Raw genomic sequence first — 19,048 nt, 5'->3', positions numbered from 1 at the left:
GTTAACAGTGTAACACTGGACAGAGAAAGAAAGAGACAGCTATTTCACTGTATGTGGATTTGTATTTGGCTCCCATGGAGAAGTCATGTTAAATTTAATTTTCACTGATAGTCTTCTCTTACACTTTCTAGTGTACACTTTCTATTTTCTTTGCTAAGTGAGCTTAAGGATGCTGCTGAAAGCAGACCTATGGTTTATGGGGTTACTGAAAGTGGAAGCAAAGAAACAACCAGCCTTTCTTGTGTGGCCCTGTGGACTTCTAGATGAAGATCAGTGAGCTTTCCAGTTGGAACAAGATCTATTAATATTAAATAGCTTTTGCAACTCTACTGTGTCTCTTGGAAGCAGCTGAGATTTCAAAATATCTCTTGCGACCAAAAGTGAGAATGAGCTACCCGGGATTTGGTCATAAGCTAGTCTTACTTACAAAGAAATGCACTGTTAATGCTGTCCTCCTAGTTTACTGTAGCCACTCACCAAGAGGAATGGTCCTTTAGCAGCCCAGTCTCTGGAACTTCCTGCACCATATTCCTTCCCAGCCAGCACAATCAGAGGATGACCAGCCTGCTTGTATCTTTCTGCAGCATCAAACACGTCCAGCTGGAATAAAAATACCAAATGCTTTGTAAACTTTTTGCAAGTGGAATCACAGTTCCAAGGAAAGGAGGAAAAAAAGTGCCCCACATAAACTATGGAAGCCCATAACTTCACCAAGTAGCACTCAAGGATATTGACTGTACAGCACTTTGCGGCTTCTAGCCTAATCTCGCTCCCAACGCAAATCTGCACCTTCCACTGGTGCTTCTACAGTAGTTACACTCTCCACTGATACGCCTGAAATCACCACATTGCATAGGTACATGTGACTGCTTCCCTGAGTCAGCTCATGCCCCCTCAATTTGCTTTACTTAAAACGTACTGAAGTAAATTACCTAAGCTGGTAAGAAGGAAAGCCAGCACTAATCCACTCAGTTGGCAGTGAGCCACAGTTTAGAGAAGCACGTGTACTTACAATTTCCCCAGAAGGGAAATGGATTGTCTGAGGTCCTTGTTTATCAATAAACTTGTTGACCAAGCGAATGTTTGCAAATGTCCCTCTGGCCATGACAGCATCATTCCCTCTGCGGGAGCCGTAAGAATTGAACTCTCGAGGAGTTAAGCTATTAAGGGAAAAGAAGAAAGCAAACTGTTGGTTTCAGAATAAAAGCTCTCTGTTCTAAAAAAAGAGTAATAGAGGTAGGTATGCATGTATCTCCCACCCTGCAGTAGCATCCAGTTAGCCAATACTTCTCCTTTGAGATGTTTTGAAGGAAAAGTGATTTACAAATACCTACAGTTTGGTCAGAAAAAGCAGCTTCCATAATCTTCTCAACTCTTGCCCTAGAAATAGTATCCAACAGTGATGCAAGGATATAATTCACATTAAGTCAGCAGATGCAACACAATTTTTTTCTTAATAGCTGATGCCTGAAGATTCTCATTGTTTATACTACTATAGCATCTAGAACAACAGCAGAGCACTGTGCTAAAAATCTAAAAGGCAGCAAGACTCTCTGCTGCAAGTTAGAACTACAGAAGAAAAATTTCACTTGTAAACAGAAATACAAGAATGAGGGGACACTCCAGTCTAACCAGCAAACAAAAATTACTCTAGAATGTTACAGAAAATTAAACTGTTTGCACTGGGCTACATCCAAATCGCAGCTATGACATACAGTATCTGTTTTGTAATGTATATAGGACTATTCAGATTTCCAGGTAACTAATAGCAGGGGGTCAGAGTCCAGAGCAGTTATTTTCAGTATATCACGCTGTTTTAATCCATTCTCATTCCAAAATTATTAGGTCTAGTGAATTAGGACTTTTTATGTCCGTGCTGTTGCACAAAACACCACTGAAGGTGTAAGAAGTAAAATCAGCAAATAAAAGCAATGTATTACCTGTGAAGTCTGAATAGGTCAACTTGGTATGTCCTAGTCTTGCCTTAGGCTGAACCCCAAGTACTAAACTGACAGACTGGCCATAGAAAAAGATGAACATTTTACAAGACTCCAATCACAATAGATTTGCCAGTAATTACTGCTGCACTGAAACCTAAACTTCTGGATGTTCTGTAGCAACTAAGAGTCTAGAAATGTGAAATAGTTGCACGTGCTAGAAGAAATTAATATAAAACTCATTTTTGGCACTAACAAAAATGGTCATTTTGCTTTGACAGGGAGACAAATCTTGATTCCCTTATTTATGAATAAAGGTACAAGCCAGTTTTTGCAGTAAGTCATCTTCTTCCCCTATTTCCATAATGTCTTTAACTCTACAGGGATAACAGATGTATATGCTTTATTCTACTTCTTACACTCAGTGAGAGCTGCTGAAGTAGCAGAAAAAGAAATGCATTTGTTTCTTATTTTATATGTTGTCTAGGCTGCTGTCAAGGTATACAACTGTATGTGAACAGACAGAAGGTACGTGTGCATAATGGCATAACAGTTGTGGTTTGTTTTCTTTTCCCAATGTATGACAAAAACAATTAAGTAGTGCTTACCCTCTGCTGGTCAAGTAACGGGCTGCCGGACTATTTCTTGCTATGTTACCAGCTGGAGATATGTGGTCAGTTGTCACAGAATCCCCGAAACTCAACAGGACGTAAGCATCTTCTATAGTTTTCGGAGTCTGAAGAGCCAAAGTCTAAGCCATCATAAATACAAACAAAGCAATTAATGTATGAAAAGTAATTCCTTTATCTTTCTCAAAAAAGTGCAAATTGCTAAATAAAGTCTCTCTTTTTATACAGGTTAGGAGAAAGAAAAAATCCAACACTATTAAAAATCTTTATGCTCTTGAACAAATATGATGCACTGACTGTCTGCCAGCAAGTTCATGCATGAAGAAAATTGAACAGCCAATAAAAACCAGCCAAGGCTTCCTGTGATACATGAGTAAAAATCAAGAATTCCGAGACATGTGCATGCATTAAAGTCTCAATTTACTTTTAAATGACACTGAATTAGCAATTTGAAAACTGAATTATTTGTTGCAACATGCAAGCAGGCAAATCAGTGCATTTAATTTCCTGTTGTTTTTCTTCACTTGCTTTGTTACCATTTAGAAGTATTTCAACTTAAAAGGATAAGAGGACTTTTCAAGAGCCCTGAAGTGAAAGGAAATTTTGAGATTCACTCACACCTTTGTATTAAAATGAACACAATAGTACAATTCTAACATATAATTGCATTAGTTTAAGAACACTTAAGAACCAAGTGTAACATTTAAAAATCAAGGCCTCTATAGACTTTCATTAACCCTCTCAGGCCCCTTGAAGTGGCTTTCCTTCTCCTTTAATATGAGTCAAGATCACTGCACACTTTGGTCTGATTCAGCAAGTGTGTACATACCAGACCATCAAAGAAAGGAGGAGATTTGATATAAGTAGATTTGGGATTCCAAGTATACAGCTTATCTGAAGGAGCATCTAAGGCATTCCAAGCTTTGTTTACTGTCTGAAAAACATACAAAAACATTTCATTGATTTCTAAGTTTTCAGAAGCAACATAATTACTTCAGAATCCAGAAAAAATTACAAATTGGACTTTAGCAAAAGCCTTATGTATTTCTTAGAGCACTTTGGAAAATGCATGTAACTATCTACATTACTTTTTGGGGTCTTTTTTAAATTATTCTATCTATTAAAAAATTTAAGAAAAACCTGATTTCATTACAAAAGAAGAGACATTCATCCTGTTTTTTGAGAATAACCTGTATTATGTACACAGGTAACACTTTATAATTGTCTACTATATTTTTAAGTAATCTTAAGAAACTTCCCTAACATAAAAACTTCAAGTATATTTTGTTTCAACATTCCAGAAGGATTTGCAAGAAGACATTACCAAGTACAAGTTTTTTTTTCTGATATCAATCCTATTAGTTAATGCACATGAATTTTCTGTCAGCTGAAAAAAAATCAAACATCTGTGAAGCTGGAATATTCCAACTTCTAGTATCAGCTGGAGATGGTTGTTCAAAACACATTATCTACGTGTTACATTAAAAATATCATACAGAGCAATTTTCCAAACATGACTGTCTGAAAGAATGAATTAATTATCCAGAAAAAAAAAAAAACCCAAGCTCATCTGAATATCTGTCAGAACAAAAGCAAAACCTAGACATGAAAAAGGTTAATTTCATTATCTTCATAATAGCATAGTACATCAATCAAACTACTGCCAAGAGGATTCATTCACCTCTATTTTTTCGTAGACCTCCTTGAACATCCCAGGAATAACAAATTGACGCTCAACAGCCTGAATCTCATCTCTTGTTGGCCAGATATCTTTCAGGAAAATCCTCTTCCCTGAAGAATTTATTCCTGTATAAAATGGTATTGTCAATTTTGTTGCATAATTTTTTCACTAAGAAGAAAAAAGACTTTACCACTGTGTTCTCTGGCTATGTGTTCCTTGTAACACTCATGAGACACGCTGTATTTCACTTGCAACGGTCTGACAGAAAACTGAGTCACAAACTTGATAATACCTGTACAAAACCCTTCTTTTGTGACTTCCAATGGCCTTCCAGAATAATTTATAGAATCATTTATGCTGGAAAGAATATTTGAAGGTCCTTGAACATCTCTGAAAATCTACTAACTCAGGTTGGCCTTGAAAGACCCAGATACATCATTATTTCATTATTTCACCCAGATATAACCAAAAATATGTCCCAGTAGAATCAGAGGGAAGCCAAATGTGAGCATTATTCTTTCTCCATCATCTCATTGCTCTGACTCTTAACAATTTCATAGTTTGTTTCCCAGAGGTTCTTAGTACTTTAAAGTACTTCCCTAGGACAAATGTTTCTGAAGTGCTTAATTCCAAACAGTTTAGTTCATAACCTGTGAAAAGAAGCATCCCAACACTGTCTTACCTAAAGGCTCTTTCTCAAAGTCAATCCGGATGGTCCCTGCAATTGCATAGGCTATCACCAGCGGCGGGGAGGCCAGGTAGTTAGCACGGGTGTTGGGATGGACACGCCCTTCAAAATTCCTATTGCCAGACAACACACCCACTGCCACAAGGTCTCCCTGTAAGATGGAGTTTGAGACAAAGATAGGTCAGGTGCTTGCAGAATCCACGAACACAGCAAGTCTGCAGAGCCTCGTTGCACTGCAATGATGACCAGTCACAGAACTGTCTCCTGAACAATCCCAAAACACTTCCCACAGAAAAGAATATAGACTGAATTTACTTTGTACAGAGCTGAAGAGTCAACATGCAGGTCAGAACAGCACACTGCAGAGAACAGTTTACATAAATGAGCTGCACAGGAAAAACTGCATACCTGTGTAATGGCTTCCACAACAGACTCTGGTAGGGGTCCACTATTCCCAATACATGTCATACAGCCATAACCCACCACATCAAATCTATACAAAGTATAAAAATAATAGTGAACAAAAAAATTGTTACTTTCAGGAGAAATACTGTTTTAATAAATGAAATGCTGCTGAGAACAGCATTTTTAAAATGCTCTATTTTTACCACTGCAGTAACTGTCCATGCATTCAGAATGGGAAATGTGTTGTTACCTAGCAAGAGGAACAACGATGTAGTATCATTTACACTGTTTCAAAACAATTAGTCTTGAAAATAACCCATTCTCCTGCTTAAGAATGTGTCTTCAAGAAGTTACAGCAGGCCTTCATTATTGGTATAAAAATCAGCCAGCACAACAGCAATGTGTTCACTCATGCAGGATCATACCATAAGGTATCTGCAATATCTTTTCAGCTGTACAGAGAAATATCTGTTCTATTGCATCACTTGTTGACAAAGCTTTTAGTTAAGCAGCCATAGGACAACAGTAAGAAAAGCACTCCTACCCTAGTTGAGAAAGGTAACGCATAACTCCACTCTCCCTCAGATAGTAAGTGACAACCCCACTTCCTGGGGACAGGCTAGTTTTAATGTACGGCTTCACTGTCAAACCAGCTTCCACAGCTTTCTTTGCAAGCAATCCTGAAAAATACGGAGGATATTTGCAGATTTTCCTGGAAGTGAGACAGTCTGGTGGATAAGCATGTTAAGAGAAATACTATTAAATACTGGGAACAGGAAAGGCATCAACAAGGAAATGGTACAGCAAGCCAACAGCACTAATTCTGTGACAGCCAGCTAGTGCTCTGTTGAACTGTACATCCAACCTGCAATTTTATGTTCCACTAGAAAATTGATCAAAGTTGCATTCAATAAGATGCACTCACTGGGGCAGAAAACAGATATTCAAAATTCAGAGCACTATATGTAAGACAAATAATGTCTCACAAAAAAGGCAATGAATACCTGTTAAGCTCCCACTTACCCTGGTGTAGTAACACAGAGAAGAAAAATTGCCAGCATAGGACTTGCTGCCCTCAAGAGCAGAAGGCTATGAGAATACCAATGCTGGTCCTTGCCACAAACAAGCCAGCTCACAATTCACAGCTTGTTGCACAAGTGCTGTTTCTACCACTCCTGGATTTGTAATATGCATAGAGATATTTCAGTAGAATGTTTTACTAGACACACATTTATCCTGAATTCTATCCTTTGAAATGAATTGTCCATACCAAGATGCATGTTCGGAGAACAAGTCCTCTCCAGTTCTCTTCCTCGATGAACATAAAAACAGATAGGCAAACTATGCAAAACTTCACATTCCCATGTTGCATTATCTCCCTCACAGATGACATTAATTTAGGTAAGAAAATAGACATAAGCTGTGGTTTGATCCAACATGATCTCCAACAGGAAGATGTCAGGAAACAGTTTTGTCTTTGCCAGCTGTCTGGCACCTCTGATAAGACCTGACCTGGACAATGACACTTTTAAGTGTTGTAATGGCTTACACACATTAATTTAAAGAAGTGGTCCTATTCCTGAAGTTGCTGAAGGTCTTTAGTAATAGAGGCATCTGCAGAAACTGGAGCTCTTGGATACTTCTGCGAATGAGACCATGAACAAATGGTCATCCTAGGAACTGAGAATTTGACAACCTGTTTGAAAGTGTTGGCCTCTGTCTTGCTGCTTAGTTCTGTAAAGATAGCATAGTCAAACTCTCAAAGTTGGCAAGGAAATGCCAGAATTTCAGTTCCTCTAAACAATCCGAATCCAACACCTTTTTAAAGTCAGATTAGGCTGTCAAAATTCCTACAGCACATATCCACTATCCCCACAGACACACAGCCCTGCATAGTGCACAGGATATATAGCAGTAGTTTGAAACAACTGCTCATATCCTGGATTTTTTTAGCTTGGTTATTTAATTGGGAACTGTAAAAAAGTAAAATAAATAAAAAATAAACTGTATGTTCATTTACTTTCATTTGAAACCTCATCCTGAAATCCAAACTATTGTGTTTCTTGTGGGTATCTCAGAGGTTCTCAACACTGCTGTTTACCAACAGTTTTCAGAGACTGACAAAATTACTTTTTCCTTCCTTGTCAAGGTCAAAACATAAATGCTGCTGTACAGAAAGGCAACAAAGATGAGAGTAGCCACTAAATCTGACCACATACACCAAAATCCTTAGGACTACATTCTTGAGGGTGCTGTACATTACATAGTAGCGAACACACTCAAAGTGCATTCAGTATCCCTACTGCTTTAGAGAAGGTTAAAAACGCATGTCATTAGCTTGGGAGCCAAAACTAGAGGAAACTATCTTCAACAGGCATAACTGACAGATACATCTACCTAGAACTAAGGGAACAGACAAAACAAATGTGTTTGCCTGGAGAAAACCTACTTCTTGATCCAAAAGAAATACAGATGTATTTCTGTGATAATGCAGAATGGAAAAGGAAAAAGGTATGCTGTTCCAGCTGTCCTGTTAAAGGCAAGTGGATTGGAACACAATTCTGAACTCAATTCAATTCCTCTCAAAGTGGTAATAAAACGAGCAGGTCTCTCCTCTGCTTCTTCTTTGCCCCACATCTTAGTTTATGATGGACTTTGAACCGGTTGCTAGAGTTTAAAAGACCTTTGGCCTGGGAGGGGGTGAGGTGCTGATATGTAAAGATAGATACTAGTCGAAAAACAAGTGATAAATATCACATCAAAAAGCCAAACACAAAGTGACTGTTGACAGAGACTGCTGACAGCCCAAAAGCTTCCCAGCACCACACAGGAACAAACAGAAATTATATTACTTTAACCAGGAAGTAATTTGCTCTGGTGAAGGGCCTTTGCACTGCCCAGTGCATATCCCTTCTGACCTTTGAAGGAATAAAGTTACATTTACTGTCTGCATTACATGAACAGTCTGACAGACTAGGAAGCCTCTATGCAGCAATGATCATACAGTGACAGATACCATCTATGTATATATTTGCAGAGGAGAGAAAGAAATATGCAAACATGTAGCCAAGCACCTGGGAAACTGGGCCAAACTTGTCCAGTATAGACTGAACCCTTTGAGCTGACATTTTTCATTCCTACTTTGTTGCTAGAAGCACACATTAGGAAATTTTCTGCCTGGACTAGTCATATTAAAAATGAACAATCGCCTGACCTGAAATTTTATACAGCCAAGTGAGACTAACTGTTCTGTAGTGGTGCATACCAAGCTCATCTCTGGCTTCCTTTTGGACACAGTTAAGATATAAATGAAAAGGCTCTGAAAGCTGGCAATCCGTGAGAATACAATTTGCTTCCTCTACTCACACCTACCCGGCCCCCGGACTCTTGTAACAACTTTAGAGGACAACGTCTAGCTAAATGTGTGTTTTTCACTCTGCTGACAGATCAGAGCACCTTCAGACTTGCCCCAAAAGACCATTCTTCACTGTCCCGCTTCTGGCTCTGGCTTTCAACAGCCTCTTCTTATCTCTATGTATCAGCTTCTGTGCATTTGGAGAAGTGCCAAAAGCGTTGCTTAATTAAGGTCCAGCTTGCCTTATAGAAAAGACAGTGCAGGAAGAATACATTTTTATCAACTTGTATTTCTAGCTACCACTTCCACAAGTCCTTTGCTAGCTTTAAAAACTAAGCTCAGCTTTAACACCCCAAATGACAAAACCAGCACTGTACACCTTGAATTACATCAGTGTTGTTGTCTTTAGGACACACATTCAGAGCCATAGAGAAACTACTGCACATTAAGCAAATCAGCTTACCTGCACCCAACATAACTGAGGGATTACTGGTGTTTGTACAGCTTGTAATGGCAGCAATCACTACGGAGCCATGAGCAAGCTCGAAGTCACAGCCCTCAAAATTAAATTTGACTATGCTGTTGTGTCGGTCTGGTGCAATTTGGAATCCCTTGAATCCTTGCTGTAGAAGGAGAAAGTAAGAATCAAAAGGAGTGGTTAACAAACATTTTGACTGAACATTAGTATGGGCTGTTTTTTCACTAATGAGAAGCATCTGTTAGTCACATCCATGCTTGATTTAGGTCTGATAGTGAAGGCTTGCATCTCTTGACAACCAAAATGATGGACAATTTTTTTTTTCTGAAGTTTCTCCTCTGTTTACTGGTAAAACAGGCAGTCTTTGCAGCAAAACATATTTGTATTTTCTTTCTGCATGAATATATCCTTCTTTGGATTTCTCAGATGCTTCTTATTCCTAGATGTTACAGATTCCTGATCACACACAGTCTTAGCACATAATCTAGTCCTGAGATTTTAGCAAAACATGCAAGATTTTTAAGCCGGGGTTATCAAACAGCTTGAATGTATACGAGGAGCTGATTTGAGAGGCAAAGGTCTGGAAGTTGAAAAAACACAAAGAGTAAGCAGGCACTGTTTATGCCATGAAAAATTACATTTAGAGATCTGAAAGCATAAGATCACCTAAAGGAGTTGGAAAATGTAACAAACCAAATATTAGTGGGAACTGCTGTAGTTTAGGTTTCTTTTACATCACTGGAGTTCTGTAATGCCTTTAACAAGGATGGTTACTGTATCAGGTATTCAAACTGATTTAGAAAACTTAAGTATCCAGGAATATTCATTCAACTATAAATCTAGCTCCTCTTTCAATGACCATGACCACTTGATGATACAGAATGTAGTCATTGTTTTCTGTCTTTACCACTAGCATTAACGAGTCACAGAGTCACATACAGTTCTGCTCTGCTGAACAGATTCAATAGTGCAAAATTACATTGTGGATTCAGGGCATAAGCTACTTGGAATGCTTGGAGAGCTGAAGAGCTGGGTAGTTATCTCAGAACTCAGTGCAGTAGGTATTTTGTCCCCTCTATTAACAACCCCCCCATCATGGCAGAGTTCAGAAATCTCTAGTCTATGTCAAAACCATGTTAGGCCTAAGATCAGAAAGACATGCTACTTCAATAGGACATGAACACTTTCATGCAAGAGAAGCAATATCACAATTTTAAACTACCTATTGCTTCTGTCACCTTTGAAACTGCAGTCAAATATCCTTATTTATTTTTCAGTAGGCAAACAAACAACATACAATCCCAGAATGTAGTTCCTGAACATCAGACAGCTTTTAGAAGTATGAATTAGTTTGTTTGCCCAAATGTTCCCAGTCCCTACCTTGGCTCCAAGACAAGTCTCAAAGTCCTTCTTCATATCTGACACAGCTACTTTGTCCTGAGGTCTCTTTGGTCCACTGCAGCAAGGCACAACAGTATGGAGATCCAACTCAACAACCTGTTCAAGTAAGATAAACAGAGAGTGGTTGGGCACTACCTGAGAAGCTCAAGCCAGGTAAGCCACAAGTATGCTTACATCTGCTGTTGAATCAATGCTATGTCTGCAGAAATTATTGAAGACACACGAGAATGGGAAAATCAGAAGAAAAGGAACATTTCTAATTTTAGATGCTGCCAGCTCACAGATATGACTATCAAAAGTACTCAAGTTATCAAAAAACTGAATGTCACTAAAGCATCTAAGCATTATAGATTAATTTTTTAATCTGTCTTTTACATGCTAGAAGCAGGTCAAAAAATTACATGAAGAAATACCGGTACTGATACAAAATAAAGCAGACTATTGTTCTGCTATTATTCATATATTCCTCACCCATTTTCCAATTTTGTTTTCATAATGTGCTACATCCTTCCAAATCTACAAAGATTTTTGAATAATCATGCAGACCCAAATACAATTTACAAGATAAAAGTTTACAGTAGAGAAAACCAGGAATATTCTTGAGTTTCCTAGACACAGAGGAAGATCTTGCACAGAAAATTATTTGTGTGCTCATTGGTTACCCACACAGGGCTTCTAAGGGTCCTGATTCACACAGTAAACTGGCTGAACTGAAAAAAAAACTGCAAAAAGGACTTAAACACACAACATCCACATTACTTCCACAGCTACACTTCAGCGTATCCTTCAGTCTGGAAGGACTTCTCAAAGCTCCATCGAACAAACTAAAGAATCTGCACCAGCTAGAGGTCAATTTAGAGCCAGTCTATACCTACATCCAAGTTTTCACACCTGAAGAGCCAGCTGACTCAATCCATTGAGCCTTAAAATAAGACAGCTGTGCAGACCAAAGCAAAGGACAAGGAATTCCTTGACTATTTCATAGTTTCTGTGAAAAACAGACAATCATCACAATAAAATAGGACAGGGCACAAAGTAAGGAGCCAGAAAACAGAGTAGTTTCTAACCTGTGTGAAGTCTGGATCCTGAGAAGAGTTCTTGAAATCTCTTAGCATTCCCACAGCCTCAAGATACCTTTTTGTGCACATAACCTTCTCTTTGTCACGGCCTAAAAAGAAAGCCAGATACAGCAAAACCAAAATGCAAGTGAAATGGAGGAACCACCATCTGACAGAACAAAAAAAAAAGTGCATAACAGGCATGCTGTCAATAGCACTACAAGACCCTTTAAAGACTAATATTAGAGATCCACTAAAAACAAACCAATTGAGCAGACTTAGTGGCTTTTGTGAAACAAAATTTTAGTTTCCTATTTCTGTCACCTGGACAACCTAGGTTCAGATTTTTTGCAGGCTGCCAAAAGTCCAACACTCACCTCTTCCTAAATATCCATCCTAAGTGCAAAAACTAGTCTTAATAAGTAAATACCAATAAAAAAATGAACTGAAGCTCAGAAGGCTTCATTCAGTTCCACTACTAATGTCATATAGACCTGGCATCCTTTCAATTACCCCTTAAATTGTGGTCTCTTCTTATACTTACCAGTTTGTATCAGGTACCCAATGCTAATATCATCCACTGGAAAATATGCAGCTGTTGCTCCATACTCTGGACACATATTGGCAATGGTGGCTCTGTCAGCAATTGACAGCTGGGCAACACCAGGACCAAAAAACTCCACAAATTTACCCACGACTCCAACTTGGCGAAGATGCTGTTATAAAAATACAGTGCCTGTGTCATTGTTATGTGTCAAATGACATGAACATGTCTGTTATGACTCAGAGAAATCTCTTGTGAAGATTTCTACAGCCATTTGAAACCAGGAAGCTTTTGCTAAACTAAATCATGAAGATGAGGACAGAGAGAAGTAACGTTTCAATAATAAGGAACAACACAGGACCATATTTCTTCTAAAACTAGTCCTTCCCTTCATTTAAACTAAGACTGTCTTACAAGTGCATTATTCTCAACATAGAGGAAGAGAATTGTGTGGGGAGTCTTCACACAGTAAACCCAGGAAGATGGAAAAACAGGGAGAAACAACTGCACATGAATCAAACTGAACACCCATAACATTTGAATTAAATGATGAAAAAATGTTGGCTTTCCCCATTTGAAGGTCTCTCTGTAGACAGCATTCCATTATGAACTCCTCTATCAGACTTCTGACTTCCAAAAACACTGATGCTGACCCAGTAACACTCTTAATTCAGTGACAATGTACGGAGTGAGTAAATGTATTATAAATATATTACAAGAGTCAAACACCTGCACATGGAAGAAATAAGACTGCAATGCTTACTGTCTGGTTTCCAGATTTTATATTGCCTTATTTTAAATAGTGACCTCAAAAAACAAGTTATCAGTGTTTTTTTGAGGTAGAGGAAAAAGCACTGTTGCTCCAAAACATTACTGAATTCCAAAATATCCCAACATATATTTTGTGTGGCTTATGGGAAACAGATTTGCCTACAAAGAATCCACAGACAGGGATAAAGCTTTTTAAAAATTAAAAATTACTACCTGGAAGCATACATAGGGTTCTTAAACATTCTGTACAGTGGCTCTGTCCTACAGAATGTGTTTATCTCTCAGCAGTAATGGAAAAATATCAGGTCTTGGTAATTTACCTTGGTAATGGTGAGTACAATGTCAGTGGATGTTACCAGTGGCTGAGGGTTTCCTACCAGCTTATAACCAACCACCTCAGGAAGCACCATGCTGATTGGCTGTCCCAACATCACTGCTTCTGCTTCAATGCCACCCACACCTGCACACAACAGGAGGACACAATGTGACTATTCAGAAAGATACTAACATGTCAGAGACAAACTTGTGAAGTCAATTGCCTGATAAGTACTCTATTTAAGGTATGAAAGGGTAGAGAAAGCAGTCTGAGTCTTCTGCTAAGAGGCATTCCTCATCTTGCTGCCATTCCTGCAAGGTTGGGCTTTTTAATTTCATTTTGTTTCGTATTTTCATCCTTGTTCCTAAGCCACTAGATGGGATATTAGGTGAATCTAAGCAACTTACTCTAAGGATGCTTGGCTTTTACAATAACAGATGTAAAAGTTTTATTTAGTATCTTAAACATGTAATGCAACAAACCAAGAACCACTGACATGGCACTGAACATGTGCTGTAAGGGAAACATATGCAGATCATGATTGTTGGTCACCAAAAAAAAAATTAAAAATTATTTTGAAAGAAAATAGTGTTACTAAAGAATGCTAACATAAAAGACAGAAATGTCTTCGCTTATGTCCACTATGTTCCAACAGGGTTTGGGAATGTGTAGGTGGGAACCATTGTTATGCACACCTTCACTATCAGAATTCCAGCTACAACTTAATATTAAGTAAATATAGTAAATAGTTATTTACTAAATAATTAGCAAATAACTAATTTATTAAGGTAACATATCAAGATGTCATAGTCATATGCAATCTAACAAAGCCATGTTTATTATCTAGCAACTTAGCATTTAGAGCCAAGCAATTAAGCAGTTTTATAACTTTCTGCCTATAGAAAGTCCCTCAAATATTTATATTTTTCTCTGAAATCTCCTACCTTTTCTTTAGCTGAATGAATACTAAGCTAGAAAAAGCTGCCTGAGATAGCTGCTTATGAATGCTAAATCACTATTCCAAATTCTTCTTCCCACTTAATCTAAGAAAGGTTCTGAAAAATTAATTTCTAATTTCTTTTATTAAAAGTTATATACCTCTATAATTTAAAAGATAATGCTGTAACAGATCCAATCATGTGATTTCTTTCACTGGGTGTTGAATAATTTTTAAACACTCAAGTAAGTTGAAATAACTGACTATCACTTACAGTCATGAACCAAATTCAACATCACCAGCCTCTAGAAAAAAAACCTCTTGGATCCAAGAGTGTGCATTTTGAGCACATGCGATATAGACTGTCTCTAGCCATACTTTTCATATTCTGAAGAAAAACTGAGGCTAAGAATCACACTTTTCAAAGCAGCTTTTAGTGTTACAGCTTCATTTAAATGAGGGCTCCATGCATATGCAGCAACCAAATACAGAATAAGAGATGTGTCTAATCCCAAAGATGTCATGTTTTAGATACAGTGAACTTGTGTACCTTTGTATTCTGAGCCAGGAACTCTTTCACCCTTGATTCAGAAAGTCTCACTCAATCAATACTGCTGCAGTACAATGTTATTAAAATCAGAAATCCTACCATATGTGGTGCTCGGAACTTCACAAACACATTCATGAACAATTAACAAAAACTCTTTAAAAACACTGAGTATCCCATATTTGTGCAACAGCTGTTTCAATAGTGCTCCAATCACAATATCACAGGAAAATAAAGGCTCAGATGAAGGCTTTGCTACTGTTTGGGATGACTACAAATACTTCCAACTCCATAGTTACTTATTTATTAGATAATTCAAGCACTTTGGTTCACCACTAGAAGGAAAAATAAATTATTTATATCTACTCCTGTAACAAATATTGTGCAGAGTACTGGTATTAGAACATCACAGTTTTGCATAATGTCCTTTCCTACCATATTTAAGTCACTCAGATTTAATTTTCAGCACCTTCCACCTAATAGATTTGTTTTTGCAGTGCTTTTTAGATAATCCAACACTTTTAGTCAAGTGACACAAGAAAAATTGGATGGTCAGTGATACTTCAATTCTCTTTTTTAATTTAATATTTTCCTTATCCACTTCCTTGTGATTTAAATGCAGGATAAAAAAAGGATATATTAAAAAACCCAAACAAAGCCAATAACAAGTGTAACAGAAATCATCTGAGGCAGTTATCAGAAAGGGGAGCTTAGTTACAAAGTCTTATATAACTGTAAGAGACCTTATCAGGTTACTTGCTGTCGTGGTTTGACACGGAAAAAGAATTTTTCTGGAAGGAAGAGGTCAATTTGGATATTGACCAATTGAAGGTGGACACACCTCTGAGAACACAGAGGGGTTAAAAGCAGAATTCCCAGGGGAACTCGCTCTCTTTGGTTCCGCTCAGCGCGCAGTGCAGCCTCTCCCCTGCCCGGCCGTGGCTGGTGGGGAGGGGAAGGCCCATGGCCTGACTGAGGTGGGCCAAAGGGTGGAGGGACTGGAACTGGGCTGGCCCCTGCAGATGGAAGGGTGGAGAAATCTGGGATGTTCTTGTCTCCCCTTCCAGAGTTTTTCTCTTGAGAGGGAGAGAGAAAAGAGACAGCGGCTGTTTATCAGTAATTTTACCGTGGAGAAAGAAGAGCGGGGGGCGCTGCAAGGTGCCCAGTCGCGTGGGAGCTGGAGTCTGGGCATTGAGCTATTTCTGGGAGTTCAGACTTTTAACCTTTCTTTGAGAAATGAAAGCTTTATAAATTTTTCCTTCCCCTCTTCAGTTTGAAAGAGAGGAAGAGGGACACTTTAGACTTTGAGGTGTTAGGAGAAATTTTAAATAGGAGGGGGACAAGGAGTAGCTTTTAGCTGGACTTTTCTGTGTTAGCCACAAACTGAACCAATCTTCTCCTCCAAGAGAGACTGTATTTTGGGAAGATGCCAGTGAGTCAAGAGACCTGCTTCAGCTGGAAAAAGACAGAAGTAGAGTAAACAGAAAAAAAGTTAAGGGGTTTGTAGTAGTGCCCCTTGTTCTCAAAGAAAAGAAAAAAAAAAAAGAAAATCTCTGTTCTTAGACCCTCAGCCCCAGGGGAAATGGGAAAAATGGGGGGGACTGTGGTCCCAAACAATAAAAAAAACTGTTGTTTTCTCCCCTCTTGGCAGGGCATCCTTGAAAAGAAAAATCCTAAAAGCAGTCTTACCATCCGTGCATTGGTAGTGAGAACACTGTGCATAAAAAAGAGAAGGTCACCGTAGCAAACTTTTCTCTAGGCGGTGCCATGTGTGACATAAAAACACAAGATGCAGGGCTGTGTTTTCTTGGGGGGTCTGTGGCACAAGAGAAACACTGTTCCCTCGATAGACTGAATATTAATTGTTTAGGGGGTGGAAACCTGATTAGAGTCCAGATTGTGTCTCACTGTAGTTTGTTAGAGTTGGGTGGTGGGAGGAGGAATGCTTTGCAAAATTTTCATTTTAATCTTTGTGTGGTTTTTTTCCTCCCTTTTTCCTTTCTTTTCTTCCCTTTTATAATAGTAGCTTAATAAAGTTTTTTTCCCTGTTATTAAGTTTAGGCCTACTTTACTCTGTTCTCAATTCCACTTCACAGCATTCAATAGAAAAGTTACATTTTCATAAAGGCACTAGCATTGTGCCAATGTCAAACCATACACTTGCATTTGGGATTAGGCTATGTAACTGTGTCTAGCTGGCACAGAGATCACTTTTCTTCACAGCAGCCCATACAAAGCTATGTTTTAGACTTGTGACCAAACCACACCAACTACACCAAAGTTTAAGCTATTGCTAAGCAGTCCTTACACAGCATAATGCTTTTTGTTTCTTACCCAGCCCCTCAGGAAGTAAGCTGGGGTGGGAAAAACACCATGAGAGGCACAGCCAGGACAGCTGAGGAGAGCTCAACAATGAGATATTCCATGCTATAAAACATCAGGCTCATCACCAGTCGCGAAGGTGGGCTTTCCAAAGTAGCCACTGCCCAGGGACTGGCTGGGCTTTGGTGTGCTGATTGGAGCTGGTTACTGTCTTTGCATCACTTCTTTCGCTTCCTTTCCTGACACTCACTCCTCTTCACTTAAACTTTGTCTCTACCCATCAGTTCAATCTTGCATTTGGACTAACAGTTCTCTTCCACCATTGTGCAAACAGAAGGCGGGAGGAAGTGATTGGGTGGGGGTGATCTGCCAACCAGGATCAAATCACCAGAGCCCAAAACACAGCTAGCTCCCTGAGACAAAAGACTGCTCATGATACATTGCTGTACATACCCCAGCCAAGCACTCCCAAGCCATCTATCATAGTGGTGTGTGAGTCAGTGCCAACCACACTGTCTGGATAGTAGTAGCCATCCTGATCCATCACCACTCTTGCCAAGTACTCCAGGTTCACTTGGTGGATGATCCCAGACCCCGGTGGAATAATCCTCAAGTTTTTAAAAGCTTGAGAACCCCACTGAAACAAAAGGAAATAGAGTAAAAAATGTTCAACATGAGCACTGGAAGAACTTTCATTCACTGCACTTTTCTCCATGCAAGTAAGATTATTTTTGTCAGTACCTTTAAGAATTCAAATCTTTCTTTGTTCCTTTCAAATTCCAGATCCTGATTTTTTTGCAAGCTGTCTGACCTGCAAGTGAAAATAATCAGCTGTCAGAACCAAAATTATCACGTGAATTTTATATCTGGTCAAAGGTTGAAAGAAAAGATTTATTAGCTAATGTGCATGCTGATGTATTGCACCATTTTAATATCACTACAGACAACCAATGGAAATTATTTAAGAAATCTTAAGAGATAATATCTGAAACTCTGCTTCAAATGTGAATACTAATCTGCATTTGGCAGGCCTAAATGTTGTAGCCTGAGAAAAGCAACACTGCATGTTAGCAAAATGTGACTTTTCCAACACCTAAATCAGAAGAAATGAGCAAGGCAGTAAAGGAAACTGGAACACAACTGTCCTGCAACTTCATTTAAAAAGGTTGTCACTATGACAGTGCTGTCTGAAGCCTCTGTATTTCAAAGCAGTGTTAACAAATTCTTCAATCAGCTGCCTAGCTTAGGTACGCAGAGTTTGAAAGAACTGAAGCATAAATCTGGGCAATGTTCTCTATGTGAGAGAAAAATCTGTTTTCTTGCATATGTGAACTAATAGAGATAAAATAAGGCTGTGACAAAAAACAATGATTAGTAACTGCATACCAAAAAACTTCAGGAAGATGGAAGGAAACCACCATAAAATATGTGATTGCAGGATCTGTCTAGAAGATTAGTTCAGTAGGCCCATATTTATGTACCTTGGAGGGTAGAAGGACCTGTATACAGAGGTCATTTATTTCACTGTACATCTAAGTGAATCCTAGTGAGTCTTTGTATCTTTGTCCTCAGCACGCTGAAGACTGAACAGCCTTATACTTCTTTCCAGAACTCATAGGGGCCATAGTAAGCAGTGTCTCATGCTTTTCTGCTTGGAGGCACTGAAGCAGAAAGCAGTTCCTCAGAACTGAGGCTAGAGTAGATCACCTCTATTCTTAGAGAAATGAGGAAGAAATGAAATATCCTCATTCGTTCTTTCTAAAAACCCTTATAGGGTCAAAAAAGTGCATGCGGGAAAAAATGCCATTTCTGAGCGATTAATAACAATGCAGCATTATTAAAGAGAAGTACAATTAAACAAAGGCCTGGAATAAGTCTATTTCTATCAACAGTTTACTACAGGTTTTTGCTGTTGAGAAATGCACCACAGAAAATTCTAGCCCCAACTCACCACAGCTGATACAACAGTCTAATTTTAA

At 38.6% G+C, this 19,048-nt stretch overlaps 1 protein-coding gene across 2 annotated transcripts in view; it reads right to left on the bottom strand.

Moving 5' to 3' along the window:
* ACO1 (aconitase 1) overlaps positions 1-19,048 on the bottom strand; it is a 43,268-nt gene that overhangs the window by 7,202 nt on the left and 17,018 nt on the right. For both annotated transcript variants that reach the window (XM_021537139.3, XM_085567399.1), the window contains 15 exons: positions 17,811-17,880; positions 17,523-17,706; positions 13,268-13,407; positions 12,177-12,348; positions 11,642-11,742; positions 10,554-10,670; positions 9,159-9,318; positions 5,885-6,020; positions 5,344-5,428; positions 4,930-5,086; positions 4,248-4,372; positions 3,396-3,500; positions 2,546-2,688; positions 1,013-1,160; positions 478-600 (listed from right to left, as the gene is read on the bottom strand). In XM_021537139.3, coding sequence (XP_021392814.2) covers positions 478-600; positions 1,013-1,160; positions 2,546-2,688; positions 3,396-3,500; positions 4,248-4,372; positions 4,930-5,086; positions 5,344-5,428; positions 5,885-6,020; positions 9,159-9,318; positions 10,554-10,670; positions 11,642-11,742; positions 12,177-12,348; positions 13,268-13,407; positions 17,523-17,706; positions 17,811-17,880 — 1,966 coding nt within the window. The remainder of the gene's footprint in view (positions 1-477; positions 601-1,012; positions 1,161-2,545; positions 2,689-3,395; positions 3,501-4,247; positions 4,373-4,929; positions 5,087-5,343; positions 5,429-5,884; positions 6,021-9,158; positions 9,319-10,553; positions 10,671-11,641; positions 11,743-12,176; positions 12,349-13,267; positions 13,408-17,522; positions 17,707-17,810; positions 17,881-19,048) is intronic.

Source organism: Lonchura striata, chromosome Z, assembly GCF_050655825.1.
Source record: "Lonchura striata isolate lonStrDom1 chromosome Z, ASM5065582v1, whole genome shotgun sequence".
Classification (NCBI taxonomy): Eukaryota; Metazoa; Chordata; class Aves; order Passeriformes; family Estrildidae; genus Lonchura; species Lonchura striata.
The sequence above is the reverse complement of the archived record's forward strand: the minus strand, read 5'-3'. Positions and strand labels throughout refer to the sequence as shown.